The sequence below is a fragment of the Podarcis cretensis genome (assembly GCF_951804945.1).
Source record: "Podarcis cretensis genome assembly, chromosome: 1".
NCBI lineage: Eukaryota > Metazoa > Chordata > Lepidosauria > Squamata > Lacertidae > Podarcis > Podarcis cretensis.
Genome location: NC_137170.1, coordinates 16,688,771 through 16,716,757, shown reverse-complemented (window position 1 = coordinate 16,716,757; position 27,987 = coordinate 16,688,771). Strand labels below are relative to the sequence as shown.

Here is a 27,987-nt window from a genome sequence, read left to right as displayed (position 1 = left end):
GGAACGGATTACTTCCGGGTTTTGCTGCTCACGTATGTGCAGATGCTCAAAATGATGTTCTGTGCAAGCGCAGAAGCAGTGAATCGCGACCCACACACGTGCAGGGTTGCGTTCTGCTCTGGATGTGAACGGGGCTCTGGAACAGATCCCATTCGCATTCAGAGGTACCACTGTATTGTTATTATTGTCCGTCCGATTAATGTGAACAGGCTTATCATTGTAGGCATGCCTTAAGGACAGAGGTTCTGAACCTGTTATCCTCCAGATGATGCTAGCTCTCCAACTCCCATAAGTCCTAGCCAATATGACCAATGGTCAGGGATTATTGGAGTCACAGCTTGAAGGCCCCGGGTTCCACCTGCTTTAAGGAAATACCTGGCAAGAGTCTTGGACTTTTCAAATGAATGCTGGTAGTGTGAGGTAATCAGGTGATGCCTCTTAATGGCAGAAATTTCACTGGAACATGAAACCAGCCAGAGCGCAGCAGGTACTGGGCATGGCAGGGGGTTGGACTGGATGAACCCTGGAGGTCCCTTACGACTGTATGATTCTAATATTTTTTAATAAAGTTTTTAATAATACAGTAAATCATGGGAAACTAGTGTAAATATATATATATATACCGAAACAGCTACAAATAGAATACGGAGTAGTTCTTAACCCTTAGCACCCACAGAAGGGAGTAACCCCTCCCAGCATTCACCTGGGATCTTTCCTTTGTCCTCTCAGTCCCTGGATCCTAATAAAGATCCCGATGAGAGGATGCCAAAGAAGAAAGAGAAGAAAACGAAGAAGGGAGGGTGGAGAGAGAGAGAGAAAGAGAGAGAGAGAAAGAAAGAAAGAAAGAAAGAAAGAAAGAAAGAAAGAAAGAGAAGGCTATGGAGTATGTGACTGATTAAGACTGCATGTTTGTACTTGCAAGAGAGAGCTTTGTCTGTGCAATCGGTGAACAGAACAAACAGGCTTTCCAGACCTTCAGACCGTGCAAGCAAGCAAGCAACGCAGCAGCATAAACAGCCTGTCCTGTTCTGGAGTCAATTTGCTGGATACCGAGTTGGCTGGGCCGGACTATTGCATACCCACAGACATTATGCAAATGGTAAAGTTACTTGTGCAACAGGTGGATTTGCATCTCTAGCTGCAAGGATTGTGACTGATGCAACAAACCGGTACTGAGTCTGTACAACTCAGCCTCTACAGAGAGAGGTAGGAATATCAGGTCTTAAAGGTAAAGGGACCCCTGACCATTAGGTCCAGTCGTGACCGACTCTGGGGTTGCGGCGCTCATCTCGCTTTATTGGCTGACGGAGCCAGCGTACAGCTTCCGGGTCATGTGGCCAGCATGACTAAGCCGCTTCTGGCAAACCAGAGCAGCGCACGGAAATACCGTTTACCTTCCCGCAGGAACTTGCAGTTTGACGTACTTTCGAACTGCTAGGTTGGCAGGAGCAGGGACTGAGCAATGGGAGCTCACCCTGTTGCGGGGATTGGAACCGCTGACCTTCTGATTGGCAAGTCCTAGGCTCTGTGGTTTAACCCACAGCGCCACCCTTAGGGTCTTAGGGTCCCTCAAAAGACATCCTTTTTACTGTGTGTTCACAGTGACTTGTGATCATGATGGTTATATGAGTGGTTATAGGTGATCCTTTCAGTACTGTGTTTGCCTGAAAGTTTTGGGGGCAGACCTACTGCTTTGTTTCCAGTCTGTGCACACCCTGCTAAAATCCCATCACTTTAAATGTTCAAGGGGTTTGTTTCGTTTTGTCCTGTTTTCGTTGCGCTATATTGCAAGAGTGCCTCTCCAGGCGGCAAGAATGTGGTAAAACTGAGGGAGCATCGCAGAACTAGTAGTAATAAAGCAGTGTGGACGCTCCTGTATAAATCCTGCACTATTACAGCATCAATGACAGGTTGCAGAATACAGCTGCAAAATTAAAATACCAGTCTGAAGGGGTCCCTAATGAATTTGGAAGGAAGGGGGTGTCCAAATTCAGAATTTCATTTTTAAGCGATCGTGGCTCTGCCAAACCAAGTTGTGTGTCAACTGAAGAAACAGCTTTTCTCCCCCTTAAAAGCAACAATCAAACACATTGTTTTGTGAAGAAGTAAAAGTAGTATTTACTTACATAATCTAGGTCTGGAACCAGCCAATTACAGTAGCAAAATGAAGGCAGGTTTATAACTACTATCTAAGTTGCAAACATGCAAAATGTAAGTTCAAAAGTGGTGTCTGAACTGTGGGCCTAGTCTGGCTGTGTGGTGTGCGGCCCCCCCCTTTCTTGTTCAATCTGTGGACCACCGCCACCCCTCTCTCATTTGACAGGGGACACGGGCTTGTGTTACCTGCTCAACCTTGATTTCTGCATGCAGAAGTGTTGGTCATGGAAATGGTTCATCAAACAGGGTTGGTGATTTCTAACTCAGGTGTGCAGCAAGGCTTCTCTGAGGCCAAAGGAAGAGAGGGGAGGGGAGGCTGGGTTGTCCAGTGTACAGTCAATTTGCTCTTCTTGAATACAACACAATCTGAGTATCTTCTGTGATGGTGTATTGAGGCCAAGGAGGAATTCTTTCATGGCTGAATAAACCAGGTTACTAATTAAAGGGGACAGATGGGTCATTCCTTGCCAAGAGGATGTAGAAACGAGAGGCAGACGAGAAAAAGGAATGCCACATTTTCTGTACATATTTTTCGTCTCCTTCTCCAAATAACAGGGTAGTATTGACCAGCCAGCTGATCTGATCCGTTGCCCAAACGAAGGAAAAGTGATGTGTGGCTTAGTGGCAACATAGCTGGTTGACAGCCCTCTATGGCTATTTGAATCAACTTCCTTTGTCCCTTAAAAGGGCTTTCCTGTAACCAGACATATAAAATACATTTGAAGCACATTACTTCCCCCAAAAAAATCCTGGGATTCTTAATCTCTCACAAAGTTACAATTCCCAGCACCTTTAACCCAAACTACACTTCCCAGGATTCGGAGGGAGGGGGAGGGAGGAAGCTACGTGCTTTAAATTTACAGCGTGGGTATGACATAAGTGGCTTGCCAGGGTATGACAGCTGTTTCTACAGAAAACCTTTGGCATCCTTGGAGGGCCTTTAGAAGGCAGAAAATCTGGGGAATCTTGGAACAATCGCACAAGCTCCCTTTCCACCCCTCCACCTCCTCTTTCCCCTTCCAATGTAAACAGAGAGGCTGTGGCCATTGTGCAGCATCTGTGCCACTCCGAAGATCCTGCAAACAGAGGAGCATCAGCACATATCCTGGTCGTGTTCTTTCCACTTGCGCATGCAAACGTCCAAGATGCTGTTTCGAGAACTGGGCTGAGAGATCTTTTTGTCAGGGCCTGGGAGAAAACCACGGGTCGATAAAAGCCATTTTACAAATTTTATTTTAAGGATAACTACCTAATCATGGGACGCGGGTGGCACTGTGGGTTAAACCACAGAGCCTAGGACTTGCTGATCAGAAGGCCGGCAGTTTGGATCCCCGCGACGGGGTGAGCTCCCGTTGCTCTGTCCCATAATGCTCCTGCCAACCTAGCAGTTCAAAAGCACCTCAAAGTGCAAGTAGATAAATAGATAGCGCTCCGGCGGGAAGGTAAACGGTGTTTCCGTGCACTGCTCTGGTTCGCCAGAAGCGGCTTAGTCATGCTGGCCACATGACCCGGAAGCTGTGCAACGGCACCCTCGGCCAATAAAGCGAGATGAACGCCGCAACCCTAGAATCGGCCACAACTGGACCTAATGGTCAGGGGTCCCTTTACCTTTACTTTACCTAATCACAGGGCAGCAGGTGAATCAAGCTTAAAAGAAAAGGTGCAGAAGGAAAAATAGTTTTCACCGTAGGCAAGGTTGTGGGTTTTTCTCCCAATGCATGTACAAAAATCATGCAGGGTTCCAATGCTAAGTATCTCAGTGTGTTTATAAAGCTTGGGGATTTCCGTGAGTTCAAGCGTGTCTAAGCTACACGCTGCTATCTCCCTCTCCTCTGAGCCTGACACTTGATCTCAATGCTTTGCTGCTTTCCCCCGCCCCCTTTTCCTTTGGGCTGCGAATGTGATAGGGGACGAGTGATGCAACACCTCTTGGCCTAGAAAGATAACTGTTTTCTGAAATCAGCTGAGCGGAATACTTCTCCGCCAGGCAAGGTCAAACGCCGCCACCCCCAGACTGTGTAGAACCGATTGGAGAGTGTCCCAGGAGCAGGCTGCTTGTGGCCAATTGTGCGGCAATTCCAGAACCTTCCTCTGACTGATACGTAGTGGGAAGTACGCGGTATAATAGGCAAAACTAGTTGTGATGTTGGCTGGCCTGTTCTCTTCAAATGCATTTGACTCCCTCAATCCTGAGACTAGACTTGAGGGATCAAGATTTCCTTAATTAATCTTCTGTTATGTCTGCAAAGGGATTTGCCATCCCGCTTTTTATTTATTGAAATCGTTAATATTTATATACTGCTAGCTATAAAGAACACCGCAGAAGTTTGCAACATTATGCATACAAAACACACAATTAAAAGCCATTATTATTATTATTATTATTATTATTATTATTATTATTATTAAATCAGAGATCTTATTGCCTTCCAACCTCCTTCAATGTCGTTTGGAAACTAGATTTTCAAAATGATTCCCATTTTTACGCAAGGAACAGAACAGTGTTCTATCATTGCAATTCTCTTTTTTTTTTCTCATATATGGTAGGGTGGGAAAAAGTCACAGTTTATGGGATTTGTTGCCCCTTGATTAGTCAGACACCTTCACTGTACTTCTTCCAGCTCCTGCTAAAAAATAATTTTGTTGAAGAAAGCCTCCCCAGACATGTAAATTTCATAGGCCTTTTTGTATGTATTTTATAAGGTATGTTTTTTTAAAAAAATTGCTGGTATTTTATTTGGGAATATTTTTTTTTTAGGCTAAATCATTTTTGCTTTCATCGGTAATTTTTATGTATATTTTATATAAACTGCTTCCAAGTTTTGATGATTAAATGGCATATCAATCTTGTTAATTAAATAAATATACAATCAGCTCAGCACCAGAAACGTCTGCCATGGGTGTGTGCATTTTGATGACGAATACTCAATGGTGAAGGAGAGATACTTTGCACATGGTCAGAGTAACTCTTTTCTTCCTAGACATAGTCTTCACATATTCCAGGGCTGAATTGATTGGAAACGGGATTGAAATATACCCTTGATGAATCCTGACTAAAATAAAAGTATATTTCTCGGACTTCCGGGTTAGCGCCTCCGGCAATGGCGGAGCTCCTCCGATCGGGAGGAACCGGCTCCGTGAAAAACAGGGTCTGACCGCCACAGCGAAGGCGGAGACCCTTAGAAATCACAGACGGAAGAAGTCTGTGAACCTGGGATTCGGCTGGCACCTTCTGCGCCCCCCCTACTCGCGGGGAGACCCGGTATCGGGAATCCGGAGCGACGTGGGGTGAGAGGCGCGGTGCTTTGAATCGACCGCTTATTTCACGGAGCGAAGCCGCATTGCTGCTGTCGGAGAGCGCTGACTTTTTTCCTGTGGACAATTGGATTTTAAACAACAACCCGTGAGTAGAACGGGAAATTGAGCTTTTAAATAATTTAATTTGGCACCGAATGGGGAAGGTTCAAACAGGAAGTCCACCTTCCCTTTCTGTAAATAGACTGAAGCAAAGTAGTTGTTAACTAAGGTTTTGGAAAGTCTTACATAAAGGATTAAAACTCCACTGATTGAAACTATTAATTTTGATCAAGTGAACTTGCAGGAGAAGGTGAAAAATTAAAAATCGAAGCATCACGTCTCTGAACCTGGGAACGGTTTGCAAAATCCATCGACGGTAAACAGGACAAATTTGACAGCTAGCTTTAAAAGAAAGACATTGTTTCTATTGTCCGCTTCTGCACTTAAAAAGAAGAAAAGGTAACTGGAAACTGTTACTAATTTACTTTTGGAATTGTGCTGGAAAGGATTGATACAAATGGAGACTGTCTTCCTCTAGAGGGAGTTTTGGGACATGGTTACAAGAGTGCAGCTGGGAAATTGGCCTTAAGATAAAGACTGTGAGAAACTAGTTCTGACCTTGAACATCTTAAGAATGTCGGCAAAGGAAGAAGTAGCGTCTCTACTTAATAGGACAATCTATCTGTTGGGAAAGCTGCATAAACAGATAGATGTCATGGCTACTAATATTGATATTTTGGGAACAAAAGTGGGTATCAGCATAGAAGTCGACAAGAGCCTGGCCCAGCAATCTCTCTTAACTGAACAAATTGATGAACTAGAGAAGGAGAAAGTTGCTGTTGTTGAGTACAAAGCAAAACAAGGGGGAGCCTTAACCCTAAAGAGGCAAATGGAGGATTACAACTTGAGGCCTTATATGACTGTAATTAGGAGAAGCCAGTTTTTGAAGATGGGTGCCTGGCCTGATCTGGAAAAGGAAAGGTGGAGAGATCCCCTTATGCAGGGATCAAATGACTTTTGGAATATGATTTTGAGCCAGGAGGAGATTGGAGCTTTTGGGGCCTTTGGACTTGGAAGAATTCTGAAACAAGTTTCGGAATACTTTATGGCCCCTAGCTTTAACTATGGAAATCTGGCAGATCTGTCAAGAAGGAATATAAGCATCGTTGGGTTGGAGCTCCCCCGAGATCTGCTTTTTAGCACTAAAGATTATGAAGAAGATCGGCAGAAGGGAAGTGAAGAAGAGTTAAGAGCCTCAGATATAAGATCTCCAGGTTGATGGACGCTGGGAGGTTGATGGAACTGACAGCAGGGGCCGAGACCGGGGAGGGGAGACGGTGGAAGAAAATTGGGAATTTAAAGTGTATATATGGAGATTTTTAAAAAAATTAATGAGAGATAGAAAAATCGTGGAATGAAATTTTTTCCCCTAGGGGAAATGTCTTAAGAGATTAAGTTCAAATATATTAGTTTTAATGAGAAATAAGATTAAACAAAGTAAAAATGGATGATTAATTGGTGAAAGAAGAGAATGTTAAATTACAGTATATTAAGATAAATTATTAGGATAAAAACAAAGATGAAGGATTTGCTGAAATATCTGACTGAACCAGAATACAAAGAGGGGAGGAGTGAGGAGGTCAAAAATAAGCTAAAGAAAGTTACGTAAAGGTTTGATTTGTTCTTTTTTTTATTGTATGCTTTTCTTTCTTTTTTGTCTGTTTTCCTTTTTTATCTTTTTTCTTTGATGGGACTTGTTTTTATGTATTGTTTTGCTTTCTTTAAGGGACGCAGGTGGCGCTGTGGGTTAAAGCCTCAGCGCCTAGGGCTTGCCGATCGAAAGGTCGGCGGTTCGAATCCCTGCGGCGGGGTGCGCTCCCGCTGCTCGGTCCCAGCGCCTGCCAACCTAGCAGTTCGAAAGCACCTCCGGGTGCAAGTAGATAAATAGGGACCGCTTACCAGCGGGAAGGTAAACGGCGTTTCCGTGTGCGGCTCTGGCTCTGGCTCTGGCTCTGGCCAGAGCAGCGATGTCACGCTGGCCACGTGACCCGGAAGTGTCTCCGGACAGCGCTGGCCCCTGGCCTCTTAAGTGAGATGGGCGCACAACCCCAGAGTCTGTCAAGACTGGCCCGTACGGGCAGGGGTACCTTTACCTTTACCTTGCTTTCTTTATTGGTTTAATTGGGTGTTTTTCTGTTGTTATTTTTTTATTATTCATGTAACCTTTAAAATTTTAATAAAAATCTATTAAAAATAAAATAAAAGTATATTTCTCTTTCTTTTGTAGGCGAAGGGGATTTCTCCCTTTCCCTTTCTTGCTCTGTGGCGGCCATTTTTGGAAGCTGGCCTTGGTGCCCATTAGTTTGGTTGACATAGCAACCCCAGATAGCTTTATTAAGCATGACAGCAGCTGTATAATGGGCATTAGCTGCCTTTCCCCCCCTTTCTTTTCCAGCCAGCAACCCCTGCAGAAAGGCCACAGTGATGATGACGATGAGTGACCCCTTTGAAAGGCCCGATTTGGGCATGCTGTCAAGTGTTAGGAAACAGAATCGCTGCTTGTGAGGCAATACTCCGTGTCAGAACAGTAGGCCTCTTGTCAAAGCCCTTGGCAGTCCCAGCACCTTTCCAAAGCATTAATGAATTCCGGATCCTAACGAGGATCCGGGGGAGTAGAATCATAGAATTATAGAGTTGGAATCGACTCCCCAGAGTCATTTAGCCCAACCCCCTGCAATGCAGGAATTTTCTGCACAGCATAGGACTCGAACCCATGAACTTGAGATTAAGAGTGTCATGCTCTACAGACTGAGCAACAAGCATAATAAAACATTACTTTTTTAAAAAAACAACAACACCACTTCCCTATACAGGGCTGCCTTCAGATGTCTTCTAAGAATTGTAGTTACTTATCTCCTTGGCTCAGGGGTCGCATCATAACTCCATACCCTCCAACATTTCTCTGATGAAAACAGGGACACCCTAAGGCAGGCATGTACAAAGTCCGTTTTGGGGGGCCTAATCCGCCCCCCCTGGGCGGTTTTATCTGGCTCCTGTGGCAGTTTATTGATTGGGGTCAAATCTTTAAAAAAGGTTCAAGAACTTCAATCCTGAAAAAAGCTCAAGAACTTTGGTCGGCCCTCACGCATGTTCACTTCATCCAATCTGGCCCTCTTTGAAAAAAGTTTGGGCACCCCTGCCCTAAGGAAAAGCGGGACATTCCGGCATCAAATCACAAACTGGGACAGCTTCTGTAAATCCAGGACTGTCCCTGGAAAATAGGGACACTTGAAGGATCTGAAATAAAACTGAGCAGAGAAATTACAGTAGGTTAAAATCAGTGCTTTTTTCTTGCGGGTACTGAAGGGTACGCTTTTATTTTGGGAACATTCCGAATTCCGCGACCAACCAAATTGTTATGAAAGAGTGAGCAAGCTTTTCAGATCAGTAGTGCTTTTTCTGGGTGAGTGTTAAGCAGAGGAGGAAGGGTAGAGTTAAGAATCAAGAGGGCTTAGTAACTGAAGCCACAGCGACCACATTAACACTGCACATATAAAGCGCTCTGAGATCGCTTTAAACAGTCAGGATTCTCGCCCCCGCCCCCCAATAATTCTGGGAGTTGCAGTTTGTGAAGGGTGATGCTGAGAGCTGTTAGGGGAGACCCCTATTCCCCTCCCAGATCTACAATTCCCAGAGTAGCTGAATAACCAATCTTAAGTTGCCATCTTGACAGGCAACTTTGAGAGCTGCAGTTCTGAAGCGAATAGGGGTCTCTTAACAACCCTCAGCACTCTTCACAAACCAAAGCTCCCAGAATTATTTGGAGGAAACTGCGACTCTTTAAAGAGGTACCATAGTGTGAATGTGGTCAGCATCTGCATTTCTCAAAAATTTATTTATTTATTTATTTATTTATTTAGCAACTCTTTCCAGCATACGGCAAGATCTCTTTTATAGGGCTACCATACGTCTGGACATTACCAGGATTTCAAAGGCGGAATTGACGTCCAGGAGAATTTCTGAAAGGTGGCGCTTTGATCTTTGGCAGTTCAGTTGTCTAAAAATGTTATTTTTTTTTGGGGGGGGGATCTTCCAAAAAAACTTTGGGGTGAACTGGTTTTTACTTTTTGAAATATGGCAACCCTGGCGCTGTGTTCATGCATGTTCAGCTGGATCAAAGCATCAGTTTCTCAGATTCCACTGATTTGAATTGCTGACAGGTCAGAGCCTAGGGCTTGCCGATCAGAAGGTTGGCAGTTTGAACCCCCGCAACGGGGTGAGCTCCCGTTGCTCGGTCCCTGCTCCTGCCCACCTAGCAGTTCGAAAGCACGTCAAAGTGCAAGTAGATAAATAGGTACCGCTCCGGTGGGAAGGTAAACAGCGTTTCCGTGCGCTGCTCTGGTTTGCCAGAAGTGGCTAAGTCATGCTGGCCACATGACCCGGAAGCTGTACGCCGGCTCCCTCAGCCAGTAGAGTGAGATGAGCGCCGCAACCCCAGAGTCGTCCGCGACTGGATCTAATGGTCAGGAGTCCCTTTACCTTTATCTTTTATTAGTCACTTTCTGCTTCCTAGGAAAAGGGAAATCTGTGGTGATACTGATTTTGCAAAAAAAAGGGGGGAGGGGGAGTGGAGCTAATTAAAGGGTGAGTCTAAGAATCTGCCATTTTTGAAACAGGTGTCCAGTTAAATAGCACAGAAACCCCTGGACGGGAAGCTTGAAGTGGTAAGTGGTATGGTATTGTCCCTCCATCCTATCCTGTGTTAAGTGATTTCAGGCTGGCAGATTAGCCAATATGCCACTCCTGAACCACTGCAAACACCCACAGGACTGCAGGATCCTTTAGCGCCTCTTCCATTCACCTCCTTATAAATGGGGGACGAACCACACATGCAAATGAATCCTGTAGATCAGTGTTTCCCAACCTTAGGTCTCCAGCTGGTTTTGGACTACAACTCCCATCATCCCTAGCTAGCAATACCATTGGTCAGGGATGATGGGAATTGTAGTTTGAAAACAGCTGGGGACCCAAGGTTGGGAATCACTGCTGTAGATGATGTTCCTTTGCTGGGAATGTGCACACATTGCCCTGGTCTATATATCAGTGATGCTGCCAAGCTGTTACTCATGAACGAAGGGGACATCACAACAGTGCTATTGCTGATTATCTATCCCTGGCAGATGCATGCATGTTCAGCTGGATCAAAGCATCAGTTTCTCAGATTCCACTGATTTGAATTGCTGACAGGTCAGTTGTGGGAAACATGCCTGGCCTGCAAGGCATCTCAAGGTGGAACTGGGGATGATGAGCTAATATGGATCAATCGCCTACATAAAGCATCTTCCTTCAACCCAAACCCTCTGTGCTTTTCTCTTTCTATGGGCTGTGCTGTTATTCACATCCAGCCGAAGGCACATAAAGTAACAAATCTCTTAACGTCAAATGGGCATCTTTTGCAAAGTACTGGAATACGAAAGGGGGAGGGGAGATAAAAGAATGCATTCGGGGACCAGGTGGATTAGTTATTTATAATATCCTAACAACTGTGTTTTGATGCAATATAAATATTCCTCCATGTTCGCCCTCTCTGGAACGCACCCCATGGTTCCACGTCTATGTTTAAAACGATATTCCAACCCCATATAATTGCTGTGGAACGCACTCCCGAGAGGTGTGGATGTGCTGGCAGGCGCATAAGCCCTATGTGTGGATCAGAACAAAGGTTAAAAGCCCCACGCCTTTGCAAAGCCACACGGCATGTGCCCCCTGGCACGCTCCCTACCCCTCATCTCCAGCATATGGTATTTGAGAGGCATGTTGTCTCTGGAGCTGGAGGTAATATTGCCATCATGACGAAAAAGGGATTGTGCAATCCAAATCATTTTTATGAGCGCTCCGGGAAATCGCCATAAGGTTTGGAACCGTTTTGTGAGTTGCCAGTGTTTGTGCTTAAATGAGGAGCCTAGATCACACAGAAAGGATATACGGTCGTACCTTGGAGGTCGAACGGAATCCGTTCCGGAAGTCTATTCGACTTCCAAAATGTTCGGAAACCAAAGCACGGCTTCTGATTGGCTGCAGGAAGCTCCTGCAGCCAATCGGAAGCCCCATCGGACATTTGGGTTCCAAAAAACGTTCATAAACCGTTCATAAACACTCACTTTCGGGTTTGCGGTGTTCGGGAGCCAAAACGTCCAAGTACCAAGGCGTTCAGGATCGATCTAAGGTACAAGTGTATAATATGAAGTGAAGGCTTGCAGCAGCGGCCAATTTTCACATTGAAGGAATGGCCTACTTGGTACCGTTTACATTGCTGACTCCATCATGACCATGCAGGGACATTGGAAGCTGGAGCCCAGCCAAGCCTTGAGGACAGCAAGTTGGCTAGCCCTGATTTATCTAATTATTTAGGCTGCTAGCCTCAGCTCTGAACACCTACGTTGCCTTTTCAGACATGTATGAGGAGCATGTAGCCTTCCAAATACTGCTAGCCTCCAATTCTCATAGCCCTTGGCCATTGAGTCCAACAGCATCTGGAGGGCCAAAGCTTGCTTTTAATATCTGCACTTCACCATCAAGCAAAACATTTCCTCTCAAACGCTCTGCAGGTATTCCACCATATTCAAATAAAAGACAACACCACAGTCAGGGCTTTTAAAAAAACAAATTCTAATGAAAACAAATGCTTCTCCCGCTCCCACAGTTTTTATATTAAACACACCGGCTCTCCGCACAAGAGCCGAGAGCCCTATTTTCATCACGCAAGCGGGAACTGCGAAGGAAGGACGTCCCGGGGGAAAGTTCTTAACTCTTCAGTTTCAGATCCAAGGGCTTCAGGAAGTGTGGCAAAGGCAGGTCGTCCAGCGCCTCTGGGAACTGATCTGGCGTAATGGTCCCGATTAAGACTTGCATGGAACTCACAAAGAGGGAGGGAGGCGCTAAGCCCGCCAGCCACTGGAACCTGGGCTTCCCCAGCAGGTCCTGCCACTGCTCAGAGTCCTGCAGCAGCTGCTCCTTCATGGCACAGTGGGAGCCCTGAGGCACAAAGAGGAACAGGGAGTCCAGGAGAAGCAGCTTGGTGCGCAGGTTCGAGGCCGGGCTCTCCCAGATCTGCTGCAGGAGGAGGTCCAAGGGCGTGTTCCCTGTGCAGTCAACAAGGCAGGGTGAGGCCCCGTGGCCCAGCAGCAGGAGCAAACACTCAGGCCTCACCAGCTCGCAAGCGACATGGAGGGCGGTTTTGCCTCCTTCCACTCGGCTGCACCCTCTGCGGTCCAAATAGCTGGCCCGGTCGCTCGCCGGGAAGTCTCTGATGGCCTTCAGGATCTCCAGAAGGATGTGGACACGGTTGTAGCGCACAGCCATGGCCAAGTGAGGAGCGGAGGAATGGCAGCAGCTGAAGTGAAGGCTGGGGATAGCCAGGGCACTCTGAGGGAAGTGGCTCAGCAGGTAGCGGGCGTAAGGCTGGTGGTTATGCACCAGGGCGTAGAGGAGGGCCTCAGAAGGGGAGTAGGTGCTGACTTTGCCCCCTTCCTGCCAGTGGAAGGCCTCCATGCGCCTCATGTCCTCCAACAGCCACACGGGCAGCTGGTCCCTCACCGCTTGGTAGAAGGCAAAGGAGGACTTCTTGCATTGCTTCTGGGACTGGGAGCTGTGGCTGCTGTAGCTGCTCAGCCATTTGATGTTCCAGGGCATCGCTGGGGTGGCGCGTCAAGGTCTACCAAGCCGTTTCTTCATGAAGGCCCAAGAGAGGTGAGAATGCTGGGAAAGGAAGAAGCACAATGATTAGGACACACAAGCACACTGCTGCCCACTCAGACGTTGCCCCTCTGAGCCCATTGTGCAATTCTTATCAGAGGGTGCTCTTCGACACAAAAGTTGCGCATGCACACAAAGGCCACCGGTCATGGATGATGGGAACTCCAGCCCAACAACACCTGAAATGCGCCACTTTGGCTATTCCCAATTTAATGTGTGTTTTACTTCGCCCCCCCCCCCGGCAATCTTGCAAAGCTAACTCCAGCTTGGGGAGCAGGGCAATTTGGAACAGGAAAACATCATGGGGGTGTGTGTGTGTCAAAACACCTTAATTCCCCAGTGCTATAGTTCTGTTCAAATTCAGACCCCCACGCCCAGCTGCATTAAAATAAAGACAAAAACATCAGCAGATTGACGCTGCTCAGTTTTTTATGAACTTTTTTTTTTGAGAAGCAGGAGATCAACCACAGAACTCTCCCATAATGTGTTGTTTGGACCTTATGACATGCGCTGGTTATCTCCCGCTTGGACTACTGCAATGCGCTCTACGTGGGGCTACTTTTGAAGGTGACTCGGAAACTACAACTAATCCAGAACGTGGCTGCCAGGCTGGTGACTGGGAGTGGCCTCCGAGAACATATAACACTGGTCCTGAAGGATCTATACTGGCTCCCAGTACATTTCCAAGCACAATTCAAAGTGTTGGTGTTGACAGAACCTTTAGAAGACATCTGCAGGCAGCCCTCTATAGGGAAGCTGTTAATGTTTGATGTTTCATTATGCTTTTATATTTGTTGGAAGCCACCCAGAGTGGCTGGGGCAACCTAGGCAGATGGGCGGGATACAAATAAAAATTATTATAACTAACACTAAGTCCCCCCTCCCCACTGAGTGTAATGGTATTTATTCATGTGCTTTCATCAAGCAACTCTGGGTAGTTCAGAAACACGCGTTCTCAAAATACCTGTACAGTGGTGCCCCGCAAGACGAATGCCTCGCAAGACGGAAAACTCGCTAGACGAAAGAGTTTTCCGTTTTGGAGGTGCTTCGCAAAACGAATTTCCTATGGGCTTGCTTCACAAGACGAAAATGTCTTGCGAGTTCCTGCGGGTTTTTTCCCCTCCCCCCCTTTTTCTAAGCCGCTAAGCCGCTTATCCGCTAAAAGCCGCTAAACCGCTAATAGCGCTAATTCGCTAAGCCGTCAATGGGCTTGCTTCGCAAGACGAAAAAACCGCTAGACGAAGAGACTCGCGGAACAGATTCTTTTCATCTTGCGATGCACCACTGTACAGTACCCAAACCGTATGGCCAAGTCAAAGGCACCTTCAACTCCAAAAGAAGGCTAAGTAGATCAGACAATACTGAGCTAGATGGACCAAGGATTTCACACGGCCAAAGGCAGCTCCCTATCTTCCTTCCAGCACCACCCAGCATGGAGCAGTGTTGTTGTAACTTAGTTTTAACTAGCCTTTATTGGCATAAGTTAAAACAGTAAAATCATAAAACCATGCAAAGTCATCCAAATACATTGATAATTCAAACACATACAATAAAAAGACTAGATAACCACCGTTAAATAAATCAGGCAACTTTAGATTTAGCTTTAGAAATCTCGGCTATGTATCACGAGACTATCTTGATAGTTTTGGGAGTATCATCCCTCAACAAATATTGGATTACAGACTCTATGCAAATCGATATTTTGAGCTGTAAGGGAGTCACTAGGAGATCTCTGATCGGTGTTGAGAAGAGGGCAACCCAAAATTATGTGGTGTATTGTATCTGGTGTTTTCTCATTACAGGAACAAAATCTGTTCTGGGAGAGGATTTTTTTTGAAACCTTCCAAACAATATAGATGAGGGGAATCCATTTAGACAAGCTAGCATAAAAGCTCTGCCATGCGATGGAGTCTTTAAATCAGGCATAGGCAAACTCTGGCCCTCCAGGTGTTTGGGACTACAATTCCCATCATCCCTAGCTAACAGGACCACTGGTCAGGGATGGTGGAAATTGTAGTCCCAAACATCTGGAGGGCTGGAGCTTGCCTATGCCTGCTCTAAATTATAAAAGTAATTAAGCATCACTCTATGGTGGGGCTGCAATCCTAAGTAGACGTGGTACAGTGGTTAGAGTGCTGGACTAGAACCTGGGAGACGAGGGTTCAAATCCCCACCCAGCTGTGAACTTAACTTGGCCACCTTGGGCCAGTTGCTCTCAGTCTATCCTACCTCACAGGGTTGTTGCGGGGGTTCAATGAGGAAAGAGGAGAACCATGCATATGCCAGCTTGAACTCAATGGACAAAAAGGTGGGATATAAATTCAAAATTAAATACTGTATTTTTTGCTCTATACGACTCACTTTTTCTCTCCTAAAAAGTAAGGGGAAATGTGTGTGCGCAGCGAATGCAGGCTGCGCAGCTATCCCAGAAGCCAGAACAGCAAGAGAGATTGTTGCTTTCACTGCGCAGCGATCCCTCTTGCTGTTCTGGCTTCTGAGATTCAGAATATTTTTTTCTTGTTTTCCTCATCCAAAAACTAGGTGTGTCTGGTAGTCTGGTGCGTCTTATAGAGCGAAAAATACGGTAATTACAGGGTTTTTTTAATGTTGATGTCCAGAGAACCTTCTCTTTCCCTCTACTAACTCCTCAACCTTCCTTCCCACCTCCCACATCACAATGGACTTTTAATTTTATGCTATTTTATTTATTAAGTTTGTAAGCCGCCCTCCATCTGAAGATCACAGGACTTGTGCATCCCACCAAACCCTCTGGCTGATTTAGCCACTGTCTGCAATGTCCTCCTTTCTGCAGCAGAATCTTAAGCAGCTCTAGATAATAATTGCCTAAACCCCCAACAAAGTCTGCAAGGACACTTCTCCCCTCATCCTTTCACCTCTTGTGCCTCCTAATTTTCAGCACAACAGTTAGCAATTAACTTTCCTCTCCTCCCCCCACTACCCCATGTCCCTTTTAAAAAAATATAATAAAACGGGGAGGGAAGAGCTGGTTGAACAAACAGGGCAGCTTAAATCTGGTCCGGACTGCAAACAACTTCCCTTAAGGCAGGTGAAACTGAAAACTGCAAAGTTAGCTTTTACCGGACAACAGGAATCTAAACAACTTGTAGGCAAAGGGCCATTGCCCTTGAAATTTCCTAGGATAGAATAAGGAATATTACCCCCCCCCCCAAAAAAAAAAAGACACAGGACATGTATTTTGATTTAACTAACAAAGCTATCTATGGTCACATTCACACCACCCATTTAAAGCACTGTGATACCACTTCAAATCACCATGGTTTCCCCTGAATAATTTGGGGAGCTGTAGCTTGTGAAAGGTGTTGAGAAATGTTAGGAAATAAGAGTGGTTTAACAGTGAGTCCTTCTTCCTAGGGAACTATGGGAATTGTAGCACCTATAACAAACTACAGCTCCCAGAGTTCTTTGGGGGAAGCCAAGACTGTTCCAAGTGCTATAAAGGTAACATGTGTAAATGTGACCGACGTCAACTTCATTGACTGGAAGTTCCTGGTATAACAGAATGAAGAGCATGCCTTGCAACATCCTTAGATTGTGCAAAACTCTATTGAGCAGGCATTTATCATTAATGGGCACGAAAAATAGTGGGAGGAGATCAGTTTGCTTTGACCCCCAAAGAGGCAAAAGATAGGTTATGAAATTCAAAGCTTGAGGCATAAACAGCACGTCAAAGACTGAATGAGAATTACAACTGAAGCTCTCAGAACGATATGAGCTTCAGAACCACAGTTCTTGACATGGTGAAGCAAATTGGCGGAAGGGCTGTGGCTCAGCGGCAGAACATGCATGCAAAATAGTCTTGGGTTCAATCCCCAGTATCTCCAGGTCAGATTGGAAATGTCTGAAAGCTAGAGAGCTGCTACCAGGCAGTGTGTAGACAACAGATGAGCTGGATTGTCTGCCTCCGAACCAGTGTAAGTAATACTGAGCTAGATAAACCAATGTTTTAATTTGGACTCTTCCTTCCTTGGGAGTTTTTTAAAGCAGAGATTGGATGGCCATCTGTCGTGGAGGCTTCAGTTTATATTCCTGCTTAGCAGGAGCTTGGACTTGAAGAAGAGTTTGGATTTGATATCCCGCCTTATCACTACCCGAAGGAGTCTCCAAGCGGCTAACAATCTCCTTTCCCTTCCTCCCCCACAACAAACACTCTGTGAGGTGAGTGGGGCTGAGAGACTTCAGAGAAGTGTGACTAGCCCAAGGTCACCCAGCAGCTGCATGTGGAGGAGCGGGAACGCGAACCCAGTTCACCAGATTACAAGTCCACTGCTCTTCACCACTACACCACACTGGTTGGTGACTCTTGGCATCCCAACTCTACAATTCTATGGTATAAGGCAGCTTCATTTGCTCCTCTTTCTTTGTGGAACCTCAATGGGCTGCTCCAGCTCCATGCATCCGAAACCCATAATTTGTGCAGATTTAAAATTCAGAAAGGTAGCAATCTACAATTCTTCCCTACGCTCCCTCTGCACTCCCAGATTCCAAATCAGTATAACACATGCAGTAATGTGACTTCCCATTTATTTATTTTCTTCCTTGTAGCAACTCTTGACAACAACCCAATGCTCTCCCAATGTATTGGCTTGCTGTGTGTGTGTGTGTGTGTGTGTGTGTGTGTGTGCAGGAGATGATGCCCAAGTTTGTGGAGTGAGTGCAGGGGTGGGGGAGGCTCCCTGGAAGGCAACTTTAAAAAATATATTTATTTATTATTGAATTTATATCCCACCTTTTTGTCCATTGAGCTCAAGGTGCCATATCCATGGTTCTCCTCATTTAAACCCCAACAACAACCCTGTGAGGTAGGCTCGACTGACCACTGGAGACAGCCGTTTGGAAAAGGGCTGCCTTATGGGCTTTGGAGCTCATAGGTTTCCCAAGCACCTAATGGGGCAAAAGTTGTTGCTTTTTAGAAGGATATTCTCCTTTCTGGCATCTTTTGAGCCCAGCTCAGGAGGATTATCAAAGCACGCTGTTGTCACTGCTGCGTCTCTCTCTTCCTATTGATACCCCTGAGATGAGAGAACTCTGCCAGCCAACTCAGAAACACAGTTTTCTGTCATACTGACGCTTGCTGAGAAGTTGAAAGGTACTCGCTTCCTGGCTCAGAAAAGCTTGCTATGAAACAACTGAGACCGTCACCTCGGTCATTGGTCAGAAGGGACAAACTATGAAGCGGTGTCACAGTGAATCAGCTGGCAGGCCTGTGACAGGAGCCTCAGTTCACATGACCAAGCTGGCGTCCCTGAGAACCCCAGTTGAGTGTAGCGATGCAAAAATACAGTGTGCAGTGAGCTGGGTGTGCGACTGCACCCAACTATGAAGCTGCCACACCGCCAGCCTCACCCCGCTGCCAAATCTGGTTGTATTCTGGCAGCTGAGGTGAACATGGTTTGAGTTGTGCGATTTACCACAAAAACTCACTCAATGTGCACTCTCCATTGGCCAGTTTGGTCATTTTGAGTGGCCCCAAGTGCTTTCAGTGTGAGGCAGCTGCTTGGTCCATCTAGCTCAGTATTGCCCACACTGACCAGTAGTGGAGCTCCAGGGTTTCAGGGAGAGTGTCTCTCTCAGCCATACCTGGAGATGTTGGGGATTGAACCTGCGACGTTCTGCATGCCAGGCAGATGCTCTGCCACCGAGCTACAGCCCTTCCCCATTCCAGACCAATGAAATGCCACAGCTTTGTCTTTCCAGATGCTGCAGCCCCATGATCTAGGCTCTCCCCACCTTCTCCAGCCACCTCCTCCTCGCTGCGTTCGCCTTTCTTCCAACACAAGCCCCCAAGCTCAGGAGTCCTGCTCCCCTCCTTGCTTGGCAAATTCTCTCTCCTGTCCCATGGCATTCTGGAGAGGACCTTATTACTTTTAGGAGAACGATCTCCAAGGCCAAGGCTTCAGAGCAGAATGGAAAACTCCTCACAACCCCAGGCTCTGCAGCTCCCCGCCCCCCAAACTCTCCTTCTTCCTTCCTTGGAGGTTTTCAAGCAGAGGTTGGCCGGCCATCTCTCCTGGATGCTTCCCCTTGCGATTCCTGCATTGCAGGGGGGGCTGGACTAGTTGATCCTTGAGGGTCCCTTCCAGCTTGACAATTCTACGATTCCCCCGCATCATTTCGAGGCGCCCCCCTTCTCTTCCCAGATCTCCATCTTCGCCTCCCGCGCCCCCAATTCTCTCCTCCTTCGCCCCCGATCTCCCCTTACGCCTCCTGCTTTTGCAGAGAAAGGGGTCGCCCGCCCCACTTGCGGGTGGACGGACGCCTCTCGGAGCCCAGGGGAAGCGGCTGCTCGACGGGAAAGAAGCCCGAGCGGAATCCTCCTTACCTCTCCTCCGCTGCCGGCGATGATGCCGCCTCGGACTTGAAAAGGGGAAATTGCGCGTGGGCGCCAACGCCGCTTGCCGGCTCCTTACAGCCGAGCCGGCTTCCTGCTGCTGCTGCTGCTGCTGCTGCAATGAATGAGCTGCGCCTCTCGCTCCTGCTCTCCGCCCTCGGCAACCGCACGCAGCTCAGCCCGGCCCTCCGCCAGCTCCTCCGCGGCCTGCGCTCTCCTCCCCGCTCCCCTCCGCTGCTTGCGCAGAGCTGGATCGCCGCTTCCCTTCCCGGAGCGCAGGAGAGGCAGCACCGCGCAGCAGCAGCAGCAGCAACAGCAGCCAAACCTCGGCTGCCTCCTCTAGGCTCTTTTATCCCCTCCGGCCCGGGGAAGGTCAGTCCGGAGCGGGGAAGCGTCCAGCGCCCCGTGATTGGTCCCCGCCCGGGGCTCCCCCAACTTCCCATTGGCTGCGAGGGAGGAGAGGCCGGCGCCCCGCGACGATTGTTTGCGTCAGAGGGAGGCGAAGTTCCAAGGAACTTGGCCGGGCTGCGCGCGCGCCATGGAGACCTAGCGAGGACGCGGAGGGAGGCAGGAAGAAAGAAAGAAAGGGGTGACTCAGGTGGCATGGGTGCCACCCACCACCCCCGCCAAGGGGATCAGGTGGTCCCTCCCAGGCGCATCGCAGTTGGGAGAGCCCAGCTTCCACATGCGCGCGCGCGGATCCTCTTCCTTCCTTCCCCTTCTCTCCAAATCTCTCGCACCTCTTGGGGTTTTGCAGGCTTGCAAGTATCCAACTTTGCTGCTGCTAACTTTTTCTTTGTTTACTTCATGTGTGCATTCAGTGAGTCATCATCACCTCCGCTATGGAGAAGAGCTCTTCCGAAATCTATCAGGAAGAGCCGGGGTTTTTGTTTGACCTCTACGCACAGGGAGGCGCGCAGAGGTGCCCTTGCTGGGCGCGGGAGGGTGGTGGTTGTTGTTTTTCTCCACATTCAGCGTGAGCAGTTGTCCGTCGTGTCTGAAAGTGGGAAGAAAGGTGACACACCTCAGGGTTCGCCCCAGGGACAATCCGTTGCCTAGAACCTGAAATTAATGATTAAGACTGTGACATTTGGGCTGTGCCCAGGAATTATACTTAGATTTTTTTTAAGGGTGTGTGGTTTTGTGTGTGTATTCCCGTTGCCTGAAAAATGGAACTAAAACCTATATTGCTTGGATTGAATGCACAACCTCTTTAAAACCAGGTCTGTCCTACTTGTGGTCACGGTGCTCACAAGTGGGTTTGTACGGTTGACTAGAAGGTGTTTTGAAGGTTGCTCGTGAAAGCATTCTTGCAGTCTTATTCCAAGCATGTTTGCTCAGAAGTATGTTGGGTTGTGGGACGCGGGTGGCGCTGTGGGTTAAACCACAGAGCCTAGGACTTGCCAATCAGGTTGACGGTTCAAACCCCCACAATGGGGTGAGCTCCCGTTTCTTGGTCCCTGCTCCTGCCAACCTAGCAGTTCGAAAGCACATCAAAGTGCAAGTAGATAAATAGGTACTGCTCCTGCAGGAAGGTAAACAGCATTTCCGTGCGCTGCTCTTGTTCACCAGAAGCAGCTTAGTCATGCTGGCCACATGATCTGGAATCTGTACATCGGCTCCCTCGGCCAATAAAGCGAGATGAGCGCTGCAACCCCAGAGTCGGCCACGACTGGAACTAACCCTAACCTTTTACCTTTTACATGTTGGGTTGTGAGTGACATTTCAGCAGCGCATACAGTAACTCACTGTGGGTTCCCAGATGATGTTGGACTACAACTCCCATCATCCCTGACCACTGGTCATGCTGGCTAGGAATGATGGGAGTTGTAGTCCAACAACATCTGGGGACCCACAGGTTGAGAAACACTCTGCTAAATGGACACCATATATATATAAAAGAGGAAAGTGTGCATTTTTCCTTCAAAAGTATTGCTTTCTATCCAATTTAATAAATCAGCTAAGATTAATTAACCAGGTGTCAGTCCCGGGAGTCAGTCCTCCTGATTACAACAGAATTTGGCCCTGTGCAGCTCTGCCAACCTTTGGGGGGCCAGTTGACACATTTGGAATTTTGAGGAAGTGCCGTGGTCCCGGAAATGTTGCTGTAGGGATGTGACATAACAAAAAAAAAAAAATGGCTACCAAGAGCAACAAGAAAGACAAGACTGCAAAATGGTGCAAGTCCCCCATCAAGCGTGGGGTGGGAGGAGGAGGCACTGTTACACTCACTCACAGAGATAAGCTCTGTTCAGAACAGCAGGGAGGCTGGGTGTCCAATCCAGGCACCCAGGGAAAGTTTACAGGGGTGGCATGCTCAGTGTTGGGGAGGCTGAGCCAGTGCAAACAGGAACTTCAATATGTGCTATAATCTGGCCTTGGAATGTGTTAGGAAAGTGTATCATTCAGAGCGTATGCCAAGCTCTATGTGGAAACCTAGACTGAGGCAAATAGCATTGTACATTCCCCACTGAAAGTAGGTCAATGCAATCCAAACAAAGCTATGAAGATCTCCGGCCATGTCCCAAATTTCATTTATTTGGTCTGGCAAATCTTAGGAAATGCCAAAACCAGTGTCTAAAATTGAGCTTCATACCCCAGGCCAAAATAACCCTTGATTAACGCAGTTCTGAGAGAAACAGTTTAAAATCCTTGTTGACCTACCCAGGGTAAAAAAAAACCAGGCTGCTGCATTTGGAGACCAGCTGACGTTTCTGAGCTGTTTCCAAGGGCAGCCCCCATTGAACACAGAGTAGTAATTGGAAGGGGGTGGAGTCAGCAGAGCCCTTCCGCCTGGCAACCATTCCACAGTGCATTCACCTTAATGGAGAATGAAATCTGAACCTTCGGAACATTGTGCTAATAGGAACAGAAGATGAGTTTGAGGATTGGCTGTGACTTTCTTTCGCCCAAGGTCACTCACACGCAGCCACTTTTGATAGTAATGATAAGACTGTTGTCAGTACAATACCATTCTGGTACTATGTTGTGATGATATAGACAGCCACAAATGGAGCTGGTTTCCTTGACCGAAGGTATGCACTAAACAATTAAATTTTAGTTGGTATTATGCCATATCTCGTTTGTCGTTTAGTCGTTTAGTCGTGTCCGACTCTTCGTGACCCCATGGACCAGAGCACGCCAGGACTCCATGGACCAGAGCATGCCATATCTATGTGGCTACTTTTGAACCATATGATAAGCCATATGAATAAGCACTGAGCCAAAACGTGTCCACCAGTGTCCCAGAAGTTTCCTTCCCTGAGAAAAAAGACTTCCATTTTCCTCCTTCGTTCTCAAGGCAATTTAGATTATCTTTAGCATTTCTGTGGGCGCAGGATTTTGAGCTTACCTTGAGCTGCGAGGCAGTCAAGAGAGATATGTCTTTTTCTTTCCTGTTTTTCTCCAGTGCTCTGTGGCCTTTCAGTCTGCCTGCACTTCTTGATCTGGAAAAAGCCGCATGATGCCTTCTTCTGCTCTTCCATTTTGGCTTCTATAAGCTGCCAGCATTGCGACAGTGGACACAGCCCAGGAAGCCCATTTGACTAGTCAGCTAAACCAGGTGCTGGTAGCTGATGGGTCTCAAACCCTCATGAATTAGAGACTTCCCAAGAAGCTACAGTTAGAACTGGATATGGAACAACTGACTGGTTCAAAATTGGGAAAGGAGTACGACAAGGCTGCATTTTGTCTCCCTGCTTATTTAACTTATATGCAGAATTCATCATGCGAAAGGCTGGGCTGGATGAATCCCTAGCCGGAATTAAGATTGCCGGAAGAAATATCAACAACCTCAGATATGCAGATGACACAACCTTGATGGCAGAAAGTGAGGAGGAATTAAAGAACCTTTTATTGAGGGTGAAAGAGGAGAGTGCAAAATATGGTCTGAAGCTCAACATCAAAAAAACGAAGATCATGGCTACTGGTCCCATCACCTCCTGGCAAATAGAAGGGGAAGAAATGGAGGCAGTGAGAGATTTTACTTTCTTGGGCTCCATGATCACTGCAGATGGTGACAGCAGCCACGAAATTAAAAGACGCCTGCTTCTTGGGAGAAGGGCAATGACAGGCCTAGACAGCATCTTGAGAAGTAGAGACATCACCTTGCCAACAAAGGTCCGTATAGTTAAAGCTATGGTTTTCCCAGTAGTGATGTATGGAAGTGAGAGCTGGACCATAAAGAAGGCTGATCGCCGAAGAATTAATGCTTTTGAATTATGGTGCTGGAGGAGACTCTTGAGAGTCCCATGGACTGCAAGAAGATCAAACCTCTCCATTCTGAAGGAAATCAGCCCTGAGTGCTCACTGGAAGGACAGATTGTGAAGCTGAGGCTCCAGTACTTTGGCCACCTCATGAGAAGAGAAGACTCCCTGGAGAAGACCCTGATGTTGGGAAAGATGGAGGGCACAAGGAGAAGGGGGCGACAGAGGACGAGATGGTTGGATAGTGTTTTCGAGGTTACCAGCATGAGTCTGACCAAGCTGCGGGGGGCAGTGGAGGACAGGAGTGCCTGGCGTTCTCTGGTCCATGGGGTCACGAAGAGTCGGACACGACTAAACGACTAAACAACAACTAAACAACAACCCTGCATGCAAAGACAGATTGAGAAGATAAGACCAATATTGGGCCCAACAGTAGATAAGGCCAGTGCCGGATTTATGTATAAGCTAAACAAGCTATAGCTTAGGGCCTCACTCTCTTGGGGACCCCAAAAAATTTAAAGGAAAAAAACACCTGGATGTACATTTCCAAAATATAAGATAAAAAACAAATAAAATAAAACCTACATACAGCAACAGTTTTTTGTGTTGTGTAGGCTCCTATTTTGTTTTGTACAAATGGCTTTAGATACCTATGGGGGACTTCCGGGGTTGGCGCCTCAGGCAATGGCGGAGCTCCTCCAATCGGGAGGAACTTGCTCCGTGAAAAGTAGGGTCTGACTGCCACGGCGAAGGCGGAGACCCATAGAAATCACAGGCGGAAGAAGCCTGTGAACTTGGGATTCGGCTGGCACCATTCGCGCCTCCCCTACTCGCGGGGAAACCCTGTTTTGGGGATCCGGAGCGACGTGGGGTGAGTGGCACGGTGCTTTGAATCGGCTGCTTCTTTCACGGAGTGAAGCCGCATTGCTATTGTCGGAGAGCACTGACTTTTTTCCTGTGGACAATTGGACTTTAAACAACAACCCGTGAGTAGAACGGAAAATTGGATTTTTAAATACCTTAATTTGGCAACGAGCGGGGAAGGTTCAAAACAGGATGTCCGCCTTCCCTTTTTGTAAATAGACTGAAGCAAAGAGATTGCAAGCTAAGGTCTTGGAAAGTCTCATGTAAAGGATTAAATTTCCATCGATTGAAACCATTAAACCCCCCTTGGAAGCAGGGGAAGAGGGGGGAAATTGTGGACTGTACATCCTGCAGGATAGAGTGGTAAAAACTAAATTATCACTGCTCTGAACTCCTGGGAATGGGCTGTCAACAGATTGACGTTTGGAAGAGTTCATTGACAGCGAAAAACAGTTAGTATGAGAAATATATTGCTTTCACTGTCCGCTTCTGCGTTTTAAAAGGAAGAAAAAGCAATTGAAAAAGTAACTGAAAACTGAAACTATTTTACTTTTGGAATTATGTTGGAACGGATTGATACAAGTGGAGATTGCTCCCCCCTAGATGGAGTCTTTGAAACTGTTACAAGAGTTGAGCTGAAACTGTTACAAGAGTCGAGCTGAGGAATCCAGCTGTACGATAAGAATTGTGAGAACTAGAGACTGACCTTGGACTAAAATGTCAGCAGATGAGATAATAGTGTCTGCATTTTGCAGGATAAATCATTTGCTGAAACAGCTTCACAAGAAGATATATGCTATGGCTACCAAAATTGACATTTCGGGACTAAAAGTAAATACCAACACAGAAATAACTCAGGATCTGGCACAGGAATCTATTTCAACAGGGCAAATCGTTGAAAAGGAGAAGGAGAAAGTTGCTGTTGTTGAACTTAAAGTAATACAAGGGGGAGCCTTAACCTCACAGAGGCAGGTTGAGGGTTACAGGTCGGGGCCCTTTGTGGTTGAAACTGGAAGAGGTCAGATTTTGAGGATTGGAGCCTGGCCTGGACTGGAGCGGGAAGGTTGGAGAGATCCCCTTATGCAGGGATCAGTTGACATTTGGGACATGGATTTGGGTTGGGAGGGGATTGGAGCTTTGGGGGCCTTTGGATTTGGAGGAACCTTGAAACAAGATTTGAAATATTTTATGGACTCTAGTTTTAACTATGGAAATCTGGCTGACCTGTCGAGATGGAATAAAAGTGCTGTTGGGTCGGAGCTTCCCCGAGATCTGCTCTCTAGAATTAAAGAATATGAAGAAGATTGGCAGAAGGGATGTGGAGATGAGTTAAGAGCCTTGGACATAAGATCTCCAGGTTAATGGACTATATGGAATTGACGGAAAGGACTGGCAGAGGCCGAGACCAGGAAGAGGAGACGGTGAAGAAGATTGGAAAATTTAAAGTCTATATAGGGAAATTTTGTAAAATTTAATGAGGGATAGAAAAATCTTGGAATGGAATTTTTTTTTTTGGCCTTAGTGGAAATGTTTTAAGAGGTTAAGTGTAAATAGGTATATTAGATTTAATGGGGAATAAGAGTAAAAATATTTTAAGATAAAGGATTTGCTGAGATAACGTATAGAAGTGGAATACAAGGAGGGAGGTGAGAGGAGGTCAATGAAACAAGGGAATGAGAGATAGATTATGGTAAAGATATGATGTGTGTTAAATTGTTTTTGTTTTGTTTTGTATAGTTCATGGTGTTTAGATGTTAAGGTTGTGTTTTGTATTGTCTATATTGTATTGTTTCTTTTGTTTCTTCTTTTTCTTTTTTTTTGTAAAGTTTAAAAGTAATAAATATCATTAAAAAAAATATATACCTATTAGGTTCATAAATTACCATATAGCATATATTCAACACAAAAGACAGCGACAATTTGTTGCTGACAAAGGACAGCTGGGCATACAAAGGGCCCCATTACTTTCAGTAGCTCAGGGCCTCATCAAAACTAAATCCAGTCCTAGATAAGGCAGTTTCTGCATGTGCTGTAGAGGGAAGTAAGGGGCAGATGGGGCTCATCAACCTGGGAAGGAAGCCCATCTAGGAGAAGAAAAACTCTGACCCAAACCTCTGCTTCCTTTTGGGACATTGTTATGTACTGAGGATCCAAAATGCAGCAGTCTGATTGGTCCTAGAATATTAGGATTCAGAATGCAGCAGTCTGATTGGTCCTAGAACAATAGGATCCTGAATGCAGCAGTCTGATTGGTCCACAGGAGCCACCCAATCCAGCTCCAGGTGGAAGTGAATCCGCAACCTGATTGGCCTACAGGAGAATCCCGGAATTAGCCAATCACGTGGGGCCCATTGTGTATATAATGTATATAAAGCAGACATTCTGGGGGAACATTCATTCCTCCTCAACACTGTGAGCTGAATAAAGAGCATGAAATCCACTCTCGACATCTTTGAGAGCAGAAAAGGCTAAGGAGCAAACCGTACACCAGGGACGAAACTAGGCTTTTTTTCTAGCTGGTGCCAAATGTATTGCTCTGTTTTCCTTTGGGCCATATCAGCCAGTCCGAGAGGATGGGGGGAAAGGCTTGTCATCTGGGGAGCCCAGGCTTTCCATTGCGCCCAAGGGACGTCACTTCGGTGCTGCTAACACAGCGGTTTGACTTCACTCTCAGAGGCGCACTCCACTGTCTCTCTAGACAGGTGCATGCCAACCATCTACTATGCAACTCCTTCACATCTGCATGAATGCCAACTGCAAGGATCTCTTTAGGAAAAGAAACACCAAAATCGGAAAAAAGAATTTTCTTATACACGACCACCGCAGCTAGGATAGTAATAGCATCTAAATGGAAAGCTGAAGAACTACCTACCAAGGAGGAATGGATTCTCAAATTTAAAATTGGCTAAATTAACAGCATCCATACGACAGCAGTCAAATCAAAAACTAAAAAACGAATGGCAATGCTTTGATGATTATATGACAAAATATTGCTCTAAAAAAGACATGCTAATATGCCTAGATTAAGAATGTAAATACATCAAAACAATAAATTATCAATGACATATATAGAGAGAGAAAATAAAAACAATCAGAACGCAATGATAAGGGTAAAATTGATTCTAGAGAAGACGAGTAGTGGTGGAGGGAAGTTAAACAGGCTGGTGGATTTATTTTATTTTGTTTATGTTTTTTCGTTTTGATGCATTTTGGATATTGTATACAGTGGTACCTCAGGTTAAGTACTTAATTCGTTCTGGAGGTCCATTCTTAATCTGAAACTGTTCTTAATCTGAAGCACCACTTTAGCTCACGGGGCCTCCTGCTGCTGCCGTGCT

At 46.4% G+C, this 27,987-nt stretch overlaps 2 protein-coding genes across 2 annotated transcripts; one reads left to right on the top strand and one right to left on the bottom strand.

The window, feature by feature from the left end:
- Positions 1 to 12,103: 12,103 nt before the first annotated feature.
- On the bottom strand, positions 12,104 to 19,906 carry ANKRD9 (ankyrin repeat domain 9). Its single transcript, XM_079959704.1, has 2 exons — positions 19,571 to 19,906; positions 12,104 to 13,212 (listed from the first exon to the last, which is right to left on the bottom strand). The coding sequence occupies exon 2, from the start codon at positions 13,144 to 13,146 to the stop codon at positions 12,259 to 12,261; it is 888 nt and encodes a 295-aa protein (XP_079815830.1). The 5' UTR covers positions 13,147 to 13,212; positions 19,571 to 19,906; the 3' UTR covers positions 12,104 to 12,258.
- On the top strand, positions 17,879 to 23,166 carry LOC307221996 (uncharacterized protein; the record flags this gene model as incomplete). The annotated part of the gene is made up of 3 exons (XM_079986978.1): positions 17,879 to 17,898; positions 19,468 to 20,594; positions 22,989 to 23,166. 3 exons carry the CDS (start codon positions 17,879 to 17,881, stop codon positions 23,126 to 23,128), a joined length of 1,287 nt encoding a protein of 428 aa, XP_079843104.1. The 3' UTR covers positions 23,129 to 23,166.
- Between the last annotated feature and the right edge of the window lie 4,821 nt (positions 23,167 to 27,987).

Bases quoted from the DNA above. Each gene is read 5' to 3' on its own strand.
- ANKRD9 (XM_079959704.1), bottom strand. From the start codon at position 13,146: ATGCCCTGGAACATCAAATGGCTGAGCAGCTACAGCAGCCACAGCTCC.